Source organism: Thamnophis elegans, chromosome 13 (assembly GCF_009769535.1).
Source record: "Thamnophis elegans isolate rThaEle1 chromosome 13, rThaEle1.pri, whole genome shotgun sequence".
Lineage (NCBI taxonomy): Eukaryota > Metazoa > Chordata > Lepidosauria > Squamata > Colubridae > Thamnophis > Thamnophis elegans.
This window is the reverse complement of record NC_045553.1, coordinates 35,282,769-35,298,915: the sequence shown is the minus strand read 5'-3', so window position 1 is coordinate 35,298,915 and position 16,147 is coordinate 35,282,769. Positions and strand designations below refer to the sequence as shown.

General features: G+C 41.6%; 1 protein-coding gene across 1 annotated transcript in view; it reads right to left on the bottom strand.

The window, feature by feature from the left end:
- Window positions 1-10,283: 10,283 nt before the first annotated feature.
- CAMK2B (calcium/calmodulin dependent protein kinase II beta) overlaps window positions 10,284-16,147 on the bottom strand; it is a 216,963-nt gene continuing 211,099 nt past the window's right edge. Inside the window, exons 23-26 of the mRNA XM_032229280.1 lie at window positions 15,354-15,429; window positions 14,070-14,164; window positions 12,511-12,745; window positions 10,284-10,473 (exon numbers count right to left, since the gene is read on the bottom strand). Of these exons, the coding sequence (XP_032085171.1) occupies window positions 12,513-12,745; window positions 14,070-14,164; window positions 15,354-15,429 (404 nt within the window). The 3' untranslated portion in view covers window positions 10,284-10,473; window positions 12,511-12,512. The remainder of the gene's footprint in view (window positions 10,474-12,510; window positions 12,746-14,069; window positions 14,165-15,353; window positions 15,430-16,147) is intronic.

Here is a 16,147-nt window from a genome sequence, read left to right as displayed (position 1 = left end):
GTGTGTCTCAACCTTGGCAACTTGAAGATGTCCGGACTTCTGGGAATTCTGGGAGTTGAAGTCCGGACATCTTCAAGTTGCCAAGGTTGAGACACACTGATTTAGTGACTGTTCAAAGTTACAGCGGCACTGGAAAAAAAAAGACTTCTGACCATTTTTCACATGAGCATTGCAGCAGTCCCATGGTCACGTGATCAAAATCCAATGATTGGCAACTGACTCACATTTATGACAGTTTCAGCATCCCACGATCCTGTGTTCACCTTTTGTGACCTGACAAGCAAAGTCAATGGAGAAGCCAGATTCACTTAACATGTGGCTAACTTAACACCTGCAGCGAGTCACTTAACCACTGTGGCAAGAAAGGTCATAAAATAGGGCAAAACTCGCTTAACAAATGTCTCAGTAACAGGAAGTTTAGGCTCAATTGTGCAGCGTTTGCAATCGCATCGGTTCATCTAACCTTAGATTCCTTTTTTATATTTATTTTATTCTTCTCATTTTTGCCTGGATTGAGTCAGAGGATGCAAATACAACAATCATAAAAACCTGACCAGGAGCACAGGTTTTTAGTATGCTCGAAAACGTGAACGCAGACTTCCAAGTGTGTAATTGCGAACAAAGAATATTTTCCTTCTTTAATTCCCCAGGAAGGCTGACCGCTGTATTTTTATATTAAAATGGACTCGGTAGCGTGTAAAAAGCAGGATACGGAAAAAAACGAAAGCTTGTCATAAAAGCTCAGAAACACACTGAAGACATTTTTCTTTTCTTTTCTAATGCTTCCAGTCCCCTTTTCATGTTTGGGTGTGTGCATGTGTTTCTTTTTAAATTTTATTTTATTTGCAGTTCTCCGAGACAAAAACAGTCGGAATTGGTTGGGATTTTTTTTTTTTTACACTTACAAGGCTCAGAAAGAAAAGACAGTGAAATGGTAAGAAAAAGAAAGGGAAAGTTACGTCAGAAAGAAGAAAAAAGATCCACCAGCATTCATAGAACAGACTAACAGCTTGGCTTGGCTTTTAGTTCTCAATAGAGATTGTATATATATGTATATAAATATCTATATATGTATATATATCTATATATGTATATATATATATGTATATCTATATGGTTCCACCACAAAACCGCGTTCGACTAAAGCGCGCTCGACGAAACCGCGTAGCTGACGTCATCACAGCGTGACGAAAAAAGCACGCTATAAACGCTAAAGCTAAAATTAACCCCTAAACCTAAACCTAACCCCCCTAAACCTAATCCTAAACCTAACCCTAAACCTAACCCTAACCTAACCCTAAACCTAATCCTAACCCTTAACCTAACCCTAAACCTAACCCTAACCCTTAACCTAACCCTAAACCTAACCCTAACCCTTAACCCTTAACCTAACCCTAAACCTAACCCTAAACCTAACCCTTACCTTAACTTGAATCGGCTTGCTTTCAAAGCGCTATTTAAAGCGCCCTTTTTTCTCCGCGGTTGCTGTTGTTGCCCTGTTGATGATGTCAGCGATGCGGTTTAATTGGGCGCGCTTTAGTGGAGCGCGGTTTTGTCTTGCCACGTATCTATATATGTATATATATATTTATAGATATATATTTTCTTCTCTTTAAGGTCATGCAAAAAAAAATATACAACCCCCTCCCCCAGTCTAAAAATACTCCCAGCAATGTACTGAGTTCCATAGTAAACAAGGTGAACATCAAAGGGGAGGCAACCCTGGTACATTAATGTTTAATAATGAAACACCTGTTTCAACATGCGGCTTGTAAGTTGTTTTTTTTTCATATACATTGATGTAGAGACACTTCTCAAGTTAGTCTTCCACAGAAACCATACAAGCATATTATATTATGCCCCCCCCACTGTGAAATCTCCCTTTTTGCATGTTTATTCGGATACCCACCTCCCCTGTTTCCAACACCTCCCCTTGAAAAAAAAAGAAATGCCAAAAAGAAAGAAAAAAGAGAACTCTTTTAAACGCAAGGGTCCAAAGGCAAAACAGCTGGAAACGACTGGCTCTAAACATTGTCTCCTCCCTGGACAATCCTGTCTTGGAAGCACTTCCTCCCCGTGTGTGTGTGTGTGTGCGCGCGTGCAGGGGGTTGATGGGACTACAGCCCACTTGAGCTGTGAGTGTCGATGCGGGTGTCTTGTGTACGGAGGTGGGGGGCGAAATGATATTTGACCTAAATCCCAACAAGCAGCCCGCCTCCTGTTCTTCAGCATGCTCACAGGAAAACAACTGTGTTGGGGAGGGTAACAATACAAGGGAACACCCCCCCCCCTCCCTTAAGCTTCATCTAGAAAAAGGAGCAAGGTTTAAGTCTTCTTGCACTCCTGTGCTCCGCTGAATGCCACTCCAGCCATTACGGTGGTGCAGTGCAAAGCCCAATCTCAGGACTGGGCAGTTGTTAAGAGATTTAATCTCTTGATATAAAGTGCTTTCAACGCTATTATCAGTGCTGGTGGGACATTCCCCCCCAATGCCTGCTCACGCCTCCCCCCCCTCCCTCCCCCGTTCCATCGTTCTCTCTTGGTCCAATTATCTTTTACATTCATTAACCATGCAAAATACTGCACTGAGATGATGGGGGGTGGTCTTCAAGGAGAACCTGGACCCTAAGGCGGACACCTGAATGCTACGAAACGTCTCCATGCTAGAAGGCCTCCAACTGCCAGGTTTGCGCAGTCACACAAAGTGTGCTTCCTTCCTCTTCTCAAGTTGCTCGCGCTTAACGGCAGGATGGCCTCACCCTTGCCTCAAAAACTCAAGACGGCATCACAAGAGATCGAAAGAGGCTTCCTACTCCGCTATCAACCGCAAGGGGCAACTGAGCCCTTGGTTATTGTAACCAGAGGGGAACCTATGGATCTTAAGCAGCTGTCCGTGCTACAGGAGCAGTTTTAGATGGAAGAAACAACTAAAGTGCAAAAAACGGGTGAGATCTGCCTGAACATAGTCTAAACCACTGAACTACAGTCTAGCCATAAGGCACAAAATAATGCTTGCCCAAATGCTCCCCCCCACCCCACTATTTTCAAGTGAAAGTGTCACTTAAAATCTGTCCTGTCCACCACGGCGTAGCATCCCCATGGAATTAAGATGCTTGTGGTCGACCAAAACAAGAACCGAGTCTTCCATTTCAATAGTTCATCGCGAGCTCCAGTTGCTAAAACTTTCAACCGTATGGATTGCTCTGAGATGTTCAAGGATGTGAATTTGCATAGGAATGTCTAAAAAACAGGTATGCAATTCAATACTCGTCTTTGCTTCCCATTGGTCCTGTCCGTCATGCTGTAAAACGATAGCTGGGCCCTAGAGCTTCCCCTGTTGTGTCTCTGGGATGTGTGGATTTCCCTGCTTGTAGGCAGCCAAAACACAACTTAACATTGATATTTGTATTATCATTTTTTTGCATACCAGCCATAGTAGGATGACAAGACAAGCAAGCCATCACAGAAGTCATACTAGAAAGCAGTATCATTGTGGGCCAAAGAACTGGGACACCATAGTAACAAAATTAGATGGGACACCATAGAAATGACACCAGAAGCAACTCCCTTAGAACATGCACAGAGAATAGCAATAATCATGCCACTTTTTAAGGAGACTACATCACACCATCCCGGCTCAACTAATCCCTTAGTCCATTGTCTCAAATATCAGCTTTGGTTTCTGACAGCAACTATCGCTCTCCAGAAAAACAAACCCTTTTTGCTCAAAAAATACTGCCAATTTGTGTTCTTTCGCTAACAGGTTCTAATTTCTGATCAAGCACGTAACTCTCTCTGGGAGGTAGTTTGGCAGCTCTAGTACCTTCCAAATCTCAAATGAAGTCATAGTTACAACGGCACATTAAGTCCTCGGTGTGCTCATACTCTTAATGTATTTGCAGTCTGTTTTTGACTGTTCTTCTTGCCAAGGACATGCAATCAATCTAGCTTTTAAGATACTGAATCCCCCGAAGCATCAGATCATGCAAAGTTGTGTTTCTTGTACTGGGAGCCGATTGGAATACAGACAATGACTTTTTTTTTTAAAAGACTCAGACAAGTTTCTCCCACAAAGCACAAAGCAATATAAGCAATGAAACCCATCAGTTTCATATGAGACTGCCAAAAATATCAGACTCCAGTTAAGAGTAGTACACTTGTAGTAGGATAAAAGCAAGGCAAGGTAGGTAGGCACAAAGTAGGTTTAATCTGAAGTACTTGGGAATGAAGGGTGGTTAGGAATAGCTTCCTTAGAATTAACAATATTCCTATCATTCACTGCAGGGATAACTGCTCAGCAAGAGTTCTAGATCTCTTGCCAGCCACCATAACAGACAACTTGGGGATTGGGTAAGCACACACCTATCAGGACATTTGAAACTGGTCACATGTGAAAGACTCACTTTTGCACAAGCTCCTTGCTCACTTGGCCTTCTCATCTGATTTTTGCTCTGTTTTAGCAATTAGCTGGCTTGAATAAGATGATACTGGTTGCAGACTGAAGTTTTTCAGAAAGTGATTGACTATTAGGAGAAAAGCCACAGTACTTGGTGTAATTTTGTGACTAAATGCAACTTGTCATCTTTTTTTTTATTCCCACCCTAACAGCAGTAACCATACTCCATGTCTAAACCTGTTCTTCTGATGATATGAACTTTAGTTACCATAGATTGAAGTGATGGTGTCAATGCAGAAATAAGACCTGCAAATGAAGCGGCTGCTTATTTGGCTTCATTTATCAATGGTTTATCACTTGGACAAGAGCCAAGCATTGTTAAACTTTGCAGAATTAAATGTTGGCAAGACTTGTGCGAGAAATTTGCATATACCTGATTACATACAAGATGTGATGAAATGACCTTTTTTTATAAATACAAACAGTGGAATTGCCAAAATGGGTCCAGTCATTAATTCGATTTTTGTTCTCCATGAGCATCAATTTTAAAAATCAGTCAGTTTAACTGTTGTTGGTGGTTTTTTTGCAACTACTACAACCTGGCTCATGTCACAAATAATTCCACTTTCATATAATTCATATAATTGCACTTTCACTCGCAGTGCAAAGAGATTGCACTGGATTGGTGGACCCTGGACAATGGAGGGGAAAGGAGGATTTTAACTATGCAGGTTTTCACGCAAAAAGTCAAAACTGGCTTTGCTTTCTACTGTGCTTATATGGCTCTATCAGTAAATTTATACACTTGGTAAAATAATGTCCCAGGAGTTTCCTTTGCTGCATATTCCTTTGATGCGTATGTTGACAGCTCAATTCTTTTAAACTGGTAGGATACACCAGTGATCTCCCCGACTGATCTGCCTCCCTTCTGAATAGCAGGGGCCAGCCTTCCCTTACCTGTTGTCTTTCAGTTGCCTTAGATTGCAACTCAGGATTCTCAGGCGGAAGGCTATGGGATGTGTTTTCTAGCAAATTTGGGATTTGTAGTAGGTGATGTCTTTTAAGATTCAGAAAGGATGTATTTGACTTTGATGGAAATACCCAAGGTTTTAATACAACTTTGCTGCCCTCTGGTGAGCACATAGCAGGTTTTAGAAGCACCGGGGGGGGGGGGGGGTCCATGAGACCAACACAAGATTCTGAATTTTGCATGAAAGTTTGTAGTTTAAGAAATGCACACTAAAACGCAACAATTAAGGATAGTGTCCTCACAAATCTTATTGTAATCCCCCCTCCCAGTTTGTTTGTTTTTTTAAATGTTGCTCATGCATAATAGTTGAGCTTAGTCTTCTAAGTAGTACCAATCTTGTGTCATTGGTTTTCTATCTGTGGTGGCACACAGGATTTATAAACCACCAGCATTGTTGTATTATTTAAATGATTGTATAAATCACAGAATACTATTTTTGAAATAATTTTTGTAATGTATTGTTATTTTACCAAAGGTTTAAATTTAATCACTACAATCCATCAGTGGGTCAACAACAGAAAGCATCATCTCTGTTTCACCTAATACAGCTGAAATGAACAAAACTCTAATTTCTGCAGAGTATAAGTAAAACTATTGGTCACCTGGCTAATTGTTACTTGATTTTGGCCATTTATTTATTTATTTATTGGCCATTTAGTTCAGCTTCCCTAGAAATATGGGTCTCTGTTATTTCTACCAGCCTAACAGGTAGCACTATAGCCACAAACTCTGATGTGTCTATAAAAATGATTATATGAGTGACATTCAATAATTGTATTCGCTTTATTTTACAACCTAGTATAGTTCTGTGGTTTTATTTAAGTTAAATTTTAATTGTGAAAAAATGACTTGTTTATTCTTGCCTGACTTTAATCCCAACGAGATACCTTAATTCACTGAGAAGGCACAGAAATATATTAATCATTTTAGCGACTAGTTGCCCTGCAAATACTGAGAACCTGATTTAGAAGAAAGGATACCAAAATTTTTGGCATGTCTTAGGAGATAAATGGGCTCCTGCAGGAAACATTTAATTGCTGAAATCCTCATAACTTTATATCATTCCTTTCAGCAAATCTACTTTAGAAAACTTTGTATGACCTGTGCCTAGAAAAACAGTTACTTTCAATTTAAGTCAACTGCCCAAGAGCCAACTTATCACTTACTCCTCATTTCTACCTAAGGGAAAATATATTAAAAACCATGCACAAAAATTCTAGGGGGGGGGGGGACATGAGCTGACATGGGGAAAGGTGACATAACAAACTTTAGATTTGAAAAAGAGAAATGCATTTGAACTTGGTTACATTCACCCATCTCTATCACTATAGACTATGGGAGTTCTAAAAACAACATTGGGATTGGAATTTTGCATTATTTACATCTGACTGAAAGGCTGAATTAATTCCATTCGCATCAAATTGTAAAGTAATGGACACTTGCGGAAGTCAGGCGGTGATGCAAAAATGTGTTTTTTTTAAAAATCTAATTTAAAAAAGTCTCTTTGGGGATTTTCAGCCCCTAAATTGCAAATTTTTTGTCTTATGCAAAATAGCACTTCAACCTTTCGTTCCAAAAACGGCATTGCCTTCGCATTTATGTTTCGCTCACATCACTTAAGAGGGGATTCCCTGCGCAATCTAAGTTTTCAATAATCTTGTTCTGAAATCAACAGTCCTAGGAAATCAACACGTTTGTTTTGGTGACAGAAGTTCCTCTAAAGGCAAAAACTGTAATTTATAGAAAGAGGAAAACCCTTGAGACCTAGGAACATTTATTTTGCTCTCATATGAACATGGAAAGGGAGGCAGTGCAGTCTAGTGGCTAACATACTTTCCATTCCTGACAGACCTTGTATGCCCCTTGTTTGCCAGTCCTGTTTTAATATAGTAAACTAACATTTGTTATGTAATTTTAGGTAAGATCCCTTTATAAAAATGTGAAGATCTGGCTTAGTCCATCAATTCTATCTCTGGAATTAAAAAAAAAAGTTAGAAACAACTGCATTTTCTGCATGCATGTTTTCTGACTACTGTTTGAATATATGAAAGTTAACTAAACTCCCCTGTCAGGGGAATCCACCTTTATTACAGACATAAGAACATCCACCACTGAGAGATGTGAAGCCCACAGAAGGGCACAGGTGAGATAATAGAACCAAGAGGCTTTATTAGCTTCTAAAGCATACAGAAAGAGTTCTTCTCAGCCTCTTCTGATACATCTCACTATCCAAAGGTTGAAGGAAAAATTGGCAACATGGGATCTGCCTTCCTCCCTATGACGTCCTATCATCCCTGGAGCACACCTAGAATTCACCATTTAATTATACAACAGGACGACTGGAAGCAAGCTATGAAGAAGGAGTGTCAACAAGAAGCCCACGGGACTGGCCAAACAACCTCCAAGCTTTTGGGTAAGAAAAGTAGGATTTCAAAAGACCCCCAATCCATCACCCAGTTCTAAGTATGGGATTCTTGACGTCAACCCATTTGATTTTCCACTTATGCTCTGTCTGTGCACAACGCACATATCTTCACATACCATCTCAGAAGCAAAGCCCACTGAAATCAACTTGTGACACTTTTCTGTGTCTCCATCTCTAGAGATATTACTAGAAAAATCCCTCCCTTCAAAGCAACCATCTCATTACACTTTGCCTTGAAATCTTTCCTGGCAGGAATCAACAACGTGGATTTCCACTTGTCAAAACAGAGTTTTATGCCCTGCACATCGTAGCAAGATACTTCAGCCCTCCCCCTCTCCCCAAAAATCTATTCCTCTAGTCATGTTCCACAAGGCATCACTCACTTGACTCTGTGGTCACAAGGGCCTAATTAACCACCACATGCTAGGAAACCAGTTGAAGCTGTGGTATGCTGAGCAAGCTACTGGGGGGGAGGAGGATGTCCCCTTTGTGAATATTTAAAGATAGGGGGAGGGGAGAGCCCATTAGAACAAAACAGAGCTTTCTTATTAATACATTCTGGCAAATGCCACACTGTACATCTGTTATGGCCAATATGAGCCTCCTGGCATGAAGATGTAACGAGCAGAAGATAATGGTCGAGATCTTCCACTGGGACCCTGGAGCAGCTGAAGCTGGCACTAGCAACTGCTCCACAGCATCTGACATCATTCACACCACCCTTGGCCATGAAAGACCCCCACAACGCCACCTTCCATCACATTCTGTTAGCACTTGGTCCATGGGGAGACTTGCCCCCTTTGGTGTCGCTTGTTTGGGGTCACCCGTTGAGTCAGTTCCTGAATCTAGAGCTCCCTGAAGAGTAATTTTCTCAAAGTCTGCTATTACAGAGGTGGGGGGGGGGGAGGAGAAAGAGAGAGTGGGGGGGGGGGGGAGAGAGATTGAGAAAGAGAATGGAGATGAATGAATGGCCTATGCAACTTTACGTTGACCAGCTCTCTTTCTTCTAGGCTAAGAACTTCAAGCACCCCCTCCCAAAAACAGTCACTTCCTATTCCTTTTAAGTCAACATACCCTACGGAAGGTAAAGAGGAATGAGAAAAGGGGGTGGGCAGGCTGAGCATTTACAGAGTATAAGAAAGCATCTCTTCCTCATTCTGCTGGATAGATAACTTCCCAGCACTAGATAAGGCTGAGTTTTAGCACTGTTGACTCTTTTCTTGCTGGCACTTTGAAGTGACATTACAACTTCCCAGCCAGTCCCACTAAGCAAGGGCAATCCCCATCCTAATAACAAACCACGGTAGGGACACAACCACAACTCCAGTGTTAGTAGCCCTTGTTGAGAGATCAAGATGCTAGTAAAAGGTCAATTGCTAATTACACAGGTATCCCAAAGTCTGCAGCGAGGCCTATATGTAACTCCAAGGTAATTCTATATGTCATCTACAGACCATCCCAGGAGGGATGCAGTCATGAGCCTACCAGAAAATCATTGGCAGTGGTGTTAGCCTGGGAGGAGCCCAAAAAGCAAAACCACCAATAGGATCCCGCTCCCTCTATTCAAAGGAAACAAACAAAATCAGATGAAGAGGCTGAATAATTAGCGTCATCGTAATCCACTACTACAGCTAGAGGAGAAAGGAAGTGAAGGGGCCTGGAGGGGAGGGGGTCTTCTTCAAAACAAAATGGTAGCACTGATCACAAACTTCCAAGCGCGAACACAATCACCAGAGGGGAAAAAGGCCCGGATTTTTTTTGGCAGAGAATGCAAATACTATAAAAGGGGGCTCTGCGTTTGGCTTTGTGTATGTGTGTGTGTGTGTGCACGCGTGCGCACAAACACATGCACATTATATATGTATATAATATTTACAATAGATCCTGGGTTTAACAGACTCATGGGGGAAGGGATGTCCATCACATCTAAAAAAATTGCAAAATGCAGTAATTTTTTTTTTTTAAATACATGTGTAAAATGGCAAATGTGTATTTTACACGTGTGTCAAAACGGCCAAGGAGCAGATGCAAAAAAAGTGCACGGACAGATTGTGTCCCACTGCATCTGAAGCCGGCTGAACCAAGGTCTGGTAAATTAAGTGTGTGTGTGTGTGTGTTTGTGTGTGTATATAGATGTGTATTCACTAAACAAACGAACACTGTTCAACACTGGGATGGATGCAGGGAGGAGATGGGATCTTCGTTTTTTTTTGTTTTTTTTTGAAGTTGAGACATTTTTCACTGCAACATCTGGTCACCTGAACAGCTGCACACCAAAAGGAAAAAAAAAGAAAAAAAATGGAACTGATAGGGATGGTGAGTGCATTATAGTCAGGCTGCAAGTCAGACAGCTGGATGGATATGGCTGGGTTTGCTTCTTCTTCTCCTTCTTCTTCTTTTAAATAATTGAGTCTACTTGGATTTTTGTTTTTCTTATGTGTTTCTCTGTCTCTGTCTCTCTCTCTTTGCAAACACAGGCACTGGAAATGAAAGAGGGGAAGGAGAGGGAACGGGGGGGGACACGAGCATGCGGGCGCGTGCTTGTCACTGCTGCTCCCGGCTAGTGGCTCAGCTGAAATCACCATCTCCTTCGGGATGAAATCAGAACAGCCAGCATGAATTCTGAAAGACAAAGAGAAAATGGAGACATTGTGAAGAACAGCTCAAGAGCCCCATCAAGAGGGGGTCTAGGACAACTCGCCACCGCTAACTCGCCATGGGACAACTTGCTGCGGCCAACTCAGCTGTGGCCAGGTCACTGTGGGACAACTCGCCGCAGGACAAGACTTACGCTAATATCCAAGAAATGGTGGAACATAATCATTAAACAAAGGATGCAAAAGGAAATGTGAATCACAGAAAATTACAATAATTTAAAGACAATTTTAAATATTTAAAATGAATTGTTGAATTGTCCCGCAATGAGTTTTCCCGTGGCGAGTTTTCCCGTGGCGAGTTTTCTCATGGTGAGTTTTCCCGTGGTTTTCCCCGTGGTGTTTTCCCGTGGCGAGATGGCCACGAGAAGTTGCCCCATTCTGCCCACGAGGCAGGCAACCACGTGCGATGCAAGAGACCTGGCCCCCGTTTTCCACAATCCTGAAGCTGTTATGCATAACTCAGTTTCAGCCTTGAGCCTGGAGCATCGTGGACATATCCAACCATTTCCTGATTAAAATCAAATTCAAAAGAAACCTCTTCTACTGTAAAAGTTGGATTACCTTAACCCTTAATGCAGGAAGTCCTTGACTTACAACCATCCGTTTAGCGACTGTTCGAAGTTACAATGGCACCGAGAAAAAAGTGACTTATGACCAGTCCTCACATTTACATTCTTCATAGCATCCACATGACCATGTGGGGAAAATTCGGACAGTTGGCCACTGGCGTGTATTTATATTGGCCACAATGTCCTGAGGTCACAATTTGTGATCTTCCCAGCCAGCAAACAAACAAACAAACTCTACAGGGGAAGCTGGCTAGGCATAAAGGCCGCATTATTCCCTTAATGACTGCAGGCAGTCACAGAACAACTGTTAGGGGTATCTCCGTTGGGAGACAGAGAGTAGCACAGCGGAATGTACAGCTAGAGAGAAGGAACGTTGCTAGTAGAAGAAACACACGAATAGAGTCTCAGACACTGCTAGTGAAAACAAGTAGCTTTACTACTAACAGTAGCTTCACAAGCAGTGATAGTAGATGTTTGTCCAAACACAATTCAAAGTACAAACAATTGCTTACAGTCGCAGTTCACGTTCCAGTCATCAAGCGAGCAAGTAGTCATCAAGCATAGGACAAGCAGAGAGAGAGAGAGAGTGAGGTTTCCTGACTCCCTCTTATTGCAAAGTTAATGACCGCTGATAAGTACATTCACCCATTTAAAGCAACATCGACCGTTTGTTACTGTATATGAATCTATATTGCCTACCCAACATTAGGGGTATACTCCCAACAACAACCATGGTAAAAATGGTTGTAAAATCAGGCATGGCTCTCTTGATAAATCATTTTGCTTATAAATGGGAATTCTGGCCCCAACTGTGGTTGTAACTCAAGAACTACCTGTAACTGATTAGAAGTCAGGTTTCGTCTCTTGTAACAGGGATCCTGCTGTCTGGCTATGTTAGGACACCACTGCCACTCCTTTTTCTCCTTCTTCCAAGCACTTAGTCCTTTTCTAGAAGTTTGCCAGAGCTTAGAACTCTGCTTCAAAAACGAATCATGACGCAACACTCCTTTATTTTATGACTCTTACAGCTTCATTTAAGCAGAGGGATTGCATACATATACATTCTTGAAAACCAAAATCACATACTCTTAAGTTGATTAAATAAACTGGGGAAGGGGGGGACCATGGGAAAGCTGCAGGCCCACCAGAAGCCAAGTCAGAGTGATCGTCCACATTCAGCCTGATCTTCTGGAATGGGTGAACTAATTTTGGAGTTAGAATGGAACATTTGCATACCCATCAAAAAAAACAAAAAACCAGAGCTTCAGACGCCAGGAAAAAGCCAAAAAAAGCAGAACAACTGCTCTCAATTAGGTCTTGCATGGATCCATCCTCTCTCAAATCCAACACAAGCATGTGCTCCATATCGACCAACACAAACAGTTGATCGTTCCAGGAAATGGAGTTTAGCCACCCATTTGCCGTCTTCGTACCTTCACTGGAGTGGGGCCACCGGAGCTCCCGAGCAGTGGAAGTGGACATTCTGCCACTTGCCATCCCGGCGGTGCCAGACCCGGGTCTCTTCAGACTGGCAAGTACGGGGACGGCCCTGCCCATCGATGTACTGTGTCAGGCGGATGTAGGCAATGCAGGCAGCATCTTCCCCGATGACATGCACATGAGGGTTCAGGATGGTTGTGTGAATGGGCTTGTTGTTCTTAGATAACACTAGAAGGGCACAAACAGGGCACTGGTTAGAAAACTGTACACAGCAGGAAAGCAAGGGAAGGGCAAGTCATTTTTAGCCCCTTCTCTATCAGGAAAAAAAAAACACACACACACACAAGCCGGTTTGGTCTAGTCTAGTGGTTCAGGCATCAGGCTAGAAACCAGGAGTTCTAGTCCTGTCTTAGCATGAAAGCTGGCTGGGAGACTTTTTGGCCAGACATCCTTGCTCTCTCTCAACTCAACCTACTTCTCAGCCTTATTGTTGTGAGAAAAATAGGAAAAAGGAGAAGGAGAAGGAGAAGGAGAAGGAGAAGGAGAAGGAGAAGAAGAAGAAGAAGAAGAAGAAGAAGAAGAAGAAGAAGAAGAAGAAGAAGAAGAAGAAGAAAAAGAAGGAGGAGGAGGAGGAGGAGGAGGAGGAGGAGGAGGAGGAGAAGAAGAAGAAGAAGAAGAAGAAGAAGAGGAGGAGGAGGAGGAGGAGGATGAAGAGGAAGGAGTATTAGGTATATTTGCTGCCTTGAGTTATTTATAAAAAGTAACAAAAATGGTTGATTTGATTGGATTTCACCAGGTTTTTCTGGCTGATATGGATTACTGGATAGGTATGACTCAATTAGGCACTAGTGATTAGAATTCTACTTGGCTTGAAGTGAAGGAAGGAAGAGCAGGAAAACCTTTGCTTCATTGGCTGGAAAGGTACTTCGTTTTTAACTGGTTTGTAAAAAAATGTTTTACATCACCTGTAATGTTGCAAAGTCCTGTTATCCAGCATTAAAGCTTCAGCAGAACCTCTATAAGTAAGATTTTAGATGGGCTGATCTAGTTGCTTATTTGTGCTAATCTATTTTGATTCTCCCCCCCTTTTTTAATAATTTATGTTTTATTTGCTATCTACAGGCTTCCTAGCTAAAATTGAACTGCTAGGACAGGCTGAAATCTAATTTTGGCAGCTGGTCTAAGACCAAAGAAGACAAATCTTCAGTGATAAAAGGAAGGACTAGAACAGGGAGGAGCAACAGTTTTCTTGCTTAGCTTGTTTAATTTAGTTCAGTTCAGTGTAGGGTTTTTTTGCAAGGAATTTGGGGCACCCTTTTGCTCTTTAAATTTGAACACAAATTTGGGTGGACAGACTATTTTCTATGGGATAAAAGTGTGTATCTTTCTCTTCTAGAAGGCTCAATCATCAAGGCTCTAGTTTTGCTTCAGAATCTGTTCAGAAAAAAAGGAGGGGGAGGCAGACATTTGAAACCCATACATTTCAAGGATGTTTTGGGGGCCACAAAGCGCTGGGATTGCTCACTTTTATATTATGCAATGCTCTACTCACAGTTTTCAAAGTAAAATCTGTGGAAGTCCATCCCTTCAACAAGATTGCCCAGCGCTTCAGGCTCAAACGAAGTTAGGCCCGGATCACATATTTTTCTAGGGAGAAAAAGAATGTGAAAATTGAGATTAAGGTGTTTTTTTTTTTCATTTTTTACTCTTTTGGAAGGCAAAATAATTCCTAAGCTTCTTAGTTTTTCGCATTTGTAGAAATCTTGCATAACATCTGAATGCACTCCGCACAGGTCTAGATATTCACAGGGTTTGGGACCTTGTATTGCTCTCCTTTCCCCCCCAAAACATATACAGATGGGCTAAGACTAATTTCAATTGAGAAATTAGCTAATGAATGTGTATCACAAAACTATATCAGATGTATGATATAGCTAAGAGAGCCATAGCTGAGCTGTTAATTAACCAGAGGATTATAAAAGCAGAAAGCTGGAAGGGACATTTCAATCTGAACCTTTCAAGTTGAGCCCACTTAAATCTGACCCAAAGCCAAAATTTCAAATTTAGCAAATCCAATTTACTAACAGTCCAGGCAGAGAAAAATGCAAATGAGCTGACACTGCTGATGCATAAAGCATGAATAGAGAACTTTTACAAGAATAAACTACTGCTTTCTAGGTAGAATAAAAGTCAAAAGGGAACTCCCGTGTTGAGGTGGCGCAGTGGTTAGAGTGCAGTACTGCAGGCCACTTCAGCTGACTGCTATCTGCAGTTCAGCGGATCAAATCTCACCGGCTCAAGGTTGACTCAGCCTTCCATCCTTCCGAAGTGGGTGAAATGAGGACCCAGACTGTGGGGGTGATATGCTGACTCTGTAAACTGCTTAGAGAGGGCTGAAAGCTCTATGAAGCGGTATATAAGTCTAACTTCTATTGCTATTGCTAAATTACAATAGGCATCAAATAATGTGGCTATGTGAGTGTAACACCTTAGCTGCACAAGCTGCATTGAGTGCCGATTTGCTCCCATGTCCAATTCAAGGTGTTGTTGGTGTACTTTAAATCCATCCACGGCATGGAGTCAGGTTACATGCAGAAGGGTCATCTACCCATTATATCAGCCTGTCCCACCCAGTCAAGCAGGGAGGTATGTTACAGATAATAAGATACTTGCATATAAAAACATAGCATTGTTTTAAAATAGGGAAGCAAATTTAATTCTATCGATGACTGGCACTGTTTACATTTTTAAAAAAGCAATACATATAAAACTGCATATAAAATAGTGAGTTGTGAGACCAGGGGCTCCTGGGAGATCTCACACTCAGCCTACTCACGCATAGGCCTCAAAATCTCCATTGTTCACAGCCTCTATCAGCTGCTCCGTTATCTTGATTATTTCTTGTTTGCGGGCTAGGTTAAAAGGAAAAAAAAAGAATCAGAGAAGAAAGAAAAATGGGGAAAATTAACAATATGATCAAGAGTGAACACCTTTCATGTCAAGCAGAAAAATACTGCTTTAACATGCTCCATTCCCACTATTCTTTAGGATCTTAAGGGCAATGTTATTATATCTTGGCTGCAAATATCTGGACCATCACTAGTAGGCAACAAAGAGAAAGAAAACATGCTAGGTCTTTGCTGTCATATAGTGACTGTCTGCAATCCTGATCCTAACCAACGATAGTGATGGAGTTAAACCAGGGAGAACTCAATTCAAAACTCTGGTTGACCTCAAACTCTTTAAGAAACAGTGGACCAATTGTTTGGAAACTGCACAAAATCATTACGAGAGTTAAACTAAGGTAGCATAGGATGAACTTCTTGGAGGAAAGATGGGTTAACATTAGTAGTAGTATGGATATGGTCCTTCAGAATTTGATGCCACCCTAAAAGAATGTGGAAAAGACTAATCGTGTGTCTAAAACACACAGACTCCCTCAAAAATCAGGTGCACAGATTATTCACCATATACTGTATGTACATCCTAAACTAGCTTTCCATCATAGAAAAGAAGTAAATCCTAACCTTATGAACTGGAGCAGAACTGATTTAACTGCAATCATACAACTTAGGGAACAATAACCTGTTGTCAGCTTCCATCACATTATAAGATTCCACCCTTGCCTCA